Raw genomic sequence first — 6515 nt, forward strand, 5'->3', positions numbered from 1 at the left:
GTTGTCATACACTACCGCAACCTGCAGCAATGTATGCGACACGGCCTTCGCGTTACAAAAATACATCGCGTATTACAATTCGCTCAATCCACATGGCTCCGCGATTACATTGAACTAAATACAAAATTTAGAACACAAGCGAAAAATGATTTTGAGAAAAATTTGTATAAACTGATGCACAACGCGGTATTCGGTAAAACTATGGAAAACGTTCGAAATCATGTGGATGTAAAATTATTGACAAAGTGGGACGGACGATACGGTGCGGAAGCGATGATCGCGAAACCAAATTTCCATAGCAGGAGCGTCTTTGCTGAAAACCTAATCGCCATTGAATTATATATCGGTATGTGCATACTCGACATCTCTAAAACGTGTTTGTATGAATTTCATCACGAGTACATGTCACCGCTCTATCGTGACAGATGCCGGGTAATGTACACCGACACAGACAGCCTAATATATCACATTGAATGTGAAGACGTGTATGAGAATATGAAACGTGACATAAGCAAATTTGATACAAGCGATTACACTGTGGACAATGCGTATGGTATACCGCTCGTGAATAAAAAGATACCGGGTCTTATGAAGGACGAAAATAACGGCGCGATAATGACGGAATTTGTAGGGCTTAGAGCAAAAATGTATGCTTTGCGAGTGGATGGCAAGAAGGACATTAAAAAAGCAAAAGGTGTCAAAAGTAACGTTGTAGCGCGTAGTATTACATTCGACGATTATACGCGGTGTTTGAATGAAGAGAGTGAAATGACACGTAGTCAGTCATGTATAAGATCGAAATTGCATGAAGTATACACCATTCGCGAGACGAAAATTGCTCTAAGTCCGTACGATGACTAGCGGTATATCATACCTGATTCGACCGACACATTACCATGGGGACATTACCAGATACCCTTATAAAATATAATGTAATATAATGTATGTGCGATATAATGTTATGTAACATATGTGTATGTATTTCATATATTGGAACGGAAAGGATGTATTAATGAAGATCTTATATATTTTTATATATTTCAAATAATTTTATATGTTGTACACATTATATATTTTTTAATTTTTGAGTAATAAATAAATACAGTTGGTATGAATTAAATTGTATTATCCTTATGTATCCAAGAGTTTTGCGAATTGTCAAATCCCAACCATTTTACGTAAACCTCGTCACCCCTCCTGCGCAGTACTTTCTCCACGGGATACGTCCGGATAATTCGCGCTATGCAACTCGTGCTCGTAAAACGCTCCAGCGACAGATGTTTTGCGATAGTCCTCGAGTAGATAGGTTACGGGATTAGTACGCTGCACTTTAACAATTTTAAACACTTCGGTTGTCCAATTTGGTGTGTAACCCTTCTCAAAAAGTTTCTTGTACTTGCTAACGCGTACCGGGTCACCTACTTTGAACTTTGCCGGAGCGGCAATCTTTATGTTACTATATACCGTTTTTAAAAGTTTATCAGCGATCGCGGGGGTGACGTCGGCGGGTCGCATGCCGATCGTTCGATGCTTGCGCGCGTTGTAATCCGATACGAGTTCCGACAACGCGTCGATCCACTTGTAAGTTTCGTTCAGCGTAAACATCTTCCACATGTCGTTCTTCAGCGTGCGATTGAATCGCTCGACGACCGATGCATTCATTACTGAATATGTAGAATAATGATTGATGTTATGTTTCCGCATAAGCCGTTGCACGTCGGCGTTGTAAAATTCCTTCCCGTTATCGGTTTGCATGTTTCTCGGGCATCTCTTGCTATCTCGAATTATCTCGGCGATAGCGTAAGCCGTCTCGCTTCCACCTTTACTCTTGAGTGGAATGGCCCACGCATGCTTGCTCAACACATCGATGACGGTGAGTATGTAATGATAACCTTTGTTGAAACGAGAGTACGGACGCATCTCGACGATGTCGGCTTGCCACAGGTCATCGTATCCCCGCACAATGACGTGTCTTCGGGGAAAATTTTTCCTTGCCGGCGCGTGCAGTTCGTTCACCAACAGCCGTTTCTCCAAACTATGTTGTTTCTTCGCTTCGTCGGTTTTTCTCGATCGCCGTTTGTCGCTCGTTTTATGATTCATTTTCGTTTGTCGTTCTTCAATAGCCGTTCTTGAGCCATTCTTGACCCGTTCTTGAGCCGTTCGCAGCCGTTCCTGACCCGTTCGCAGCCGTTCCTGACCCGTTCTTGAGCCGTTCTTGAACCGTTCTTGAGCCGTTCGTAGTCGTTCTTGAGCCGTTCTTGAGCCGTTCTTGCGTTGTTTACTTCCGTTCTTGACCCATTCGAAAATCGTTCTTGATTCGTTCGCTGCCTTGTTCACAGTCGTTTCTAACCCGTTCGTAGCCTTTCCTGACCCGTTCGCAGCCGTTACTGACCCGTTCGCAGCCCTGCTTGAGTTGTTTGTAGCCTTGCATGTAGCCTTTAAAGACTTGTTCGTAGCCTCGTTCGCAGCCCTGCTTGAGTTGTTGGTAGCCTCGTTCGCTGTTGCTAGGCCGTTCACTACCACTACCACTCATTGTAGTTACATAGTAGTTCGATAATCCTTCGTAGCTGTTCGATAATTGTTCGTAGCCGTTCGATAACCCTTCGTAGATGTTCGATAACCGTTCGATAGCCGCTCCTAACCCGTTCACTGCTGCTCATTCAGGTTGATAGCCGTTTCTGAGTTAGCGTTAGCGTTAGCCGCGCGTTGAAGTTCGTTTATCACAATCTGTATTGCCCGCACATCCTTCTCGAACGAAGTCAGCTTCTCATCTGATTCTTTCTGTTGATTCATCAATCTTTTAACGCAGGATTCCACATACAGTTTGTTGACGGCGTCGGTGTCAGCCTCAGGTTGCGCTACACGACGAATCTTCCGCGACCTTGCGTCTTAGTCCGTAACGACGCGACACAGAGCGTTTTCGTGCACATAACTTTTCACCAATCTACCTCAAGAACCGCTTGTGCCGGTTGCATCATTTCTTGGTTCGAATAATCCAAATTTGTTGAAAGGCATTTTTTTCCCGATACGAGTGACGCTGATCGACTGATTAGATTTGTCGAGACACCATTCAATTTATAATAATGCCTGCTTCGCGAAGTTCCTCGATGATCGACAGGATCATTGTCGTGAGCGTTGTGGCCAGCTCGGCGCGAAGCGTCCAGTAATCGTACCCGATCCACTAGCTCGTTGGGGTCATCCCAGTGTATGTAATCGATCTTATTGTCGGTTAGCGCCATCGCGTGATGAATACTCCCTTTCCAGATTTTTTCTTTTTAATCGATATCAATGGTGCGATTATATGTTTGTACTTGTATCCCCTGTTGCTTCGTAATTGGCCTTGTGTGTCATAATTGCGTTTATGCGCGTTCGTCGCCAATAATATGCTATTGTATTTATGCATATCATCCTCCGTGTAAATGTCATCATCGGGAATTCTCTTGAAGATCAACTCGTATAATCCTGGTGTACCAATGTACCTCACTTTGTCTATAATTATAGAGTCATATTTGTCAATGTCGAATCGTTTGTTACCGAGACGCATTTCATCCTTGTCGAAATAGACACCGTATACGTGATCGATTTTCCTTTCTTTGTCGCCACCGAGGAGAGTGCTCATGTACTGTTGTCCCAGTGGTCCCAAGTGCTTTCGCAACATTTCTTGACCTTCCAGCGTTTGTAATGTGTTTCGAACAAACGATGTTTCGAGCGTGCTGCCCGAGGTTTCGAAAACATTTTCGTTTGAGAGTGTTTCGGGTATCATAGGTTGTACGATTCTCGTTGTCGCGAACGGTGTAGAGGTTATCATCGGTTCATCCAGTAAAGCATCCGATGTACGCGGTGTCGACGAGCGATTCGGGTTTGACCGTTTCCTCTTTTTCGGTGTCGCATCATCCTTCTCCTCTTCCTCCTCCTCCTCCTCCTCCTTGTACCGCTTGATGGGTAAGATTTTAATCTTTGCGGTACTTTCCGGCTCGTTTTTCACCGCGATCGAGTTGTCGACAATCTTTTGTAGCGGCTCAATAATAGGTCTAAAATGGGTCTTGACCGCGATATCGTCATCGATCTTACCGGTCTTCAAAGCGCGATGTTTCTTGCGGATTGATTCACTCGTTTTCGCAATCTCCTTCGCTATCTTTTCACGCTCGCGAATATTATCGTTCTCAGTCATGTCGATAGAGTGTCGAACGCTCGTGTTTCACCTCTCTCGACAGAACATCGGCAACGACTAATTGTTTTGCGGTATTGCGAACACGTTAAATCCGTTTCTGTATCGGCCGTTCGTAAGCGAGTTATTCTTGTCTATTACTAGGAATCCAAACTTTTGCTGCCAACAAGTACGACATAATTCACTAAAATCCTCGTATGACATGTCGGTATTCACGTGATCATTGTACACGTGTTTCAAGTTGGTACCATCCTGTTTAAACAAGATTAGCAGGTTTGCGTTGTCGCGTATAAGATGTTTCGGTATTCTTGCGTATGTTTGACAGAGATAGAAGCAGTCGACGTTCGAGTGGCGTCCCATTGAAAAGTACTCTCTTATCGTACTTTGTTTGTCGCACGCCACGTCATCGAAAACGAAAATCGAGTTTGGACTTCGCTCGGTGGAATGACGTCACTGTTATTGGAGAATGTAAAATAGCCGATTTCATCGATCGACGTTAACAAATTCTCCAGATACCGATATTTTGGCTGTTGCAGCGACTTTGAGTACACGTACACGTTTTCAAAGCGGACGCCGTGCGGGCTTTCTATCAAACTAATCAACACGTTAGTTTTTACCACAATTCGAGGAGCCGCATACGATCGCGCGTATAGTAGTCGGCAGTATCGTACCGTGTCTACGCATCTCCGCGTTGTCCCCCATCGATCGTAATCTGGCGTCGTAATTCGTCACGCGTATCGCGAAAGGTTGTCGCACGAAATACATGTTCACACTCCTGACTGGATCGAACGTCTGGCTATTTATAGCTGCGCGGAACCGCGAATTGCTCAGTAACGAAAAAATGTTTGTCTTGCTATCAAGTCCTTACGATATTTGTAATTTGAGCACCGAACAGCTACAATTTATGTCGAAAACAGTTTTATTGCGAATGTGCGGCAATTACGTCCACTGCGTGTGGGACAAGCTTCCGGAACATATAAAGGCGGATTTGGAGGTTCAAACCTATCGCCGCTGTTTCGAACATTACAATCGACCGTGGCAGCGAACGCACATTGACGGTCCAGCGCCGATGATAAAAGATTGCAGCGAATGTCAACGAAAATAGGTAGAGGCCTATTAAATCTCGCGATAAACGCACTTCCGATCGAATTCCATATTCCCGGCTATCAGTTTTGCGGTCCGGGCACGTGACTACAAAAACGATTAGCCAGAGGCGATCGAGGTATCAACCCATTGGACGCGGCGTGCCGTGAACACGATATAGCGTACTCTCGAAGCAACGATCTCATCGAGAGACACGCGGCAGATAGGATACTCGCCAAGGAAGCGCAAACTCGCATCGTTGCGAGAGATTCGACTCTCGGTGAGAGAGCCGCCGCCACAGCTGTCTGGGCAGCGATGAAAGCCAAGATGAAGTTCGGTATGGGCCTGAAGACGACAAAGACGAAGACGAAGAAAAAGATGGCGAAAAAATGAATACTTCCGGTAGCGAAACGTGGGGGTGTATTACCGATTCTACCAATGTTGGGCGCGCTCGGATCTCTGGTCGGTGGAGCGGCTGGTGTAGCAAAGATGGTGAACGACGGAAAAGCTGCACAACGTCAGTTGCAAGAGATGCTACGTCACAATCGCGCCATGGAAGGTCACGGATTGTATCTCGCTCCATACAAACACGGACGAGGAGTTTCAACGAGAAAAAAGGGGAAAAAAACGTCAAAGAGACGCTAAAAATGCCACAGGGCGTAACTACCAACATACAATTGCTACAACTGGCAAAACGTATGCACATTCCGTATTTTAGAGGTGTTTTCAAGCGTGATTCATTACCGATCGGTGGTATATATCGAAACGAGAGCGGCATCGTAAATTTGGATAACGCTAAAGGATCGGGTACTCATTGGGTAGCGTATACAAAGAGGGGAGATCGCGGTATATATTTTGACAGTTTCGGCAATTTTCGACCGCCGAATGAATTGGTGCGATATTTAAATGTGACAAAGATACAATACAATTACACAACTGTTCAAACTTACAATCAAAGCATCTGTGGACAATTGTGCTTACAGTTTCTCCGAGCGGTCGATGCACGTGAATTTAAAGACTGACATTGCGCTATTTAACTCAGTATTCGTTTAATAGTTTTGTCAACATGTCTATAACATTCACACTGACCGGGAAGAGTAGTGTTCTCGCGGTAAACTACTTTCCCACCGTAGATTTGAGCGACGATGAATACGAGCTAGGTCTAGCGGATTTTGAGACTTATCATACTGTTGCGTCCTCCGGACGCCTCTTGCAATCCTCCCGAGATATCTCACTCACACAAGCACTCTCACTCGCGCGCGAA

At 45.0% G+C, this 6515-nt stretch overlaps 1 protein-coding gene across 1 annotated transcript; it reads left to right on the plus strand.

Annotated features, from left to right (window-relative positions):
- The first annotated feature begins 348 nt into the window (after positions 1-348).
- Positions 349-861, plus strand: LOC145946886 (uncharacterized). The gene has a single exon (XM_083056636.1). It carries the CDS (start codon positions 349-351, stop codon positions 859-861), a length of 513 nt encoding a protein of 170 aa, XP_082912762.1.
- Positions 862-6515: the final 5654 nt, after the last annotated feature.

This window comes from Prenolepis imparis, unplaced genomic scaffold (assembly GCF_030444845.1).
Source record: "Prenolepis imparis isolate NDT839.2.m4 unplaced genomic scaffold, iyPreImpa1.0 SCAF_25, whole genome shotgun sequence".
NCBI lineage: Eukaryota > Metazoa > Arthropoda > Insecta > Hymenoptera > Formicidae > Prenolepis > Prenolepis imparis.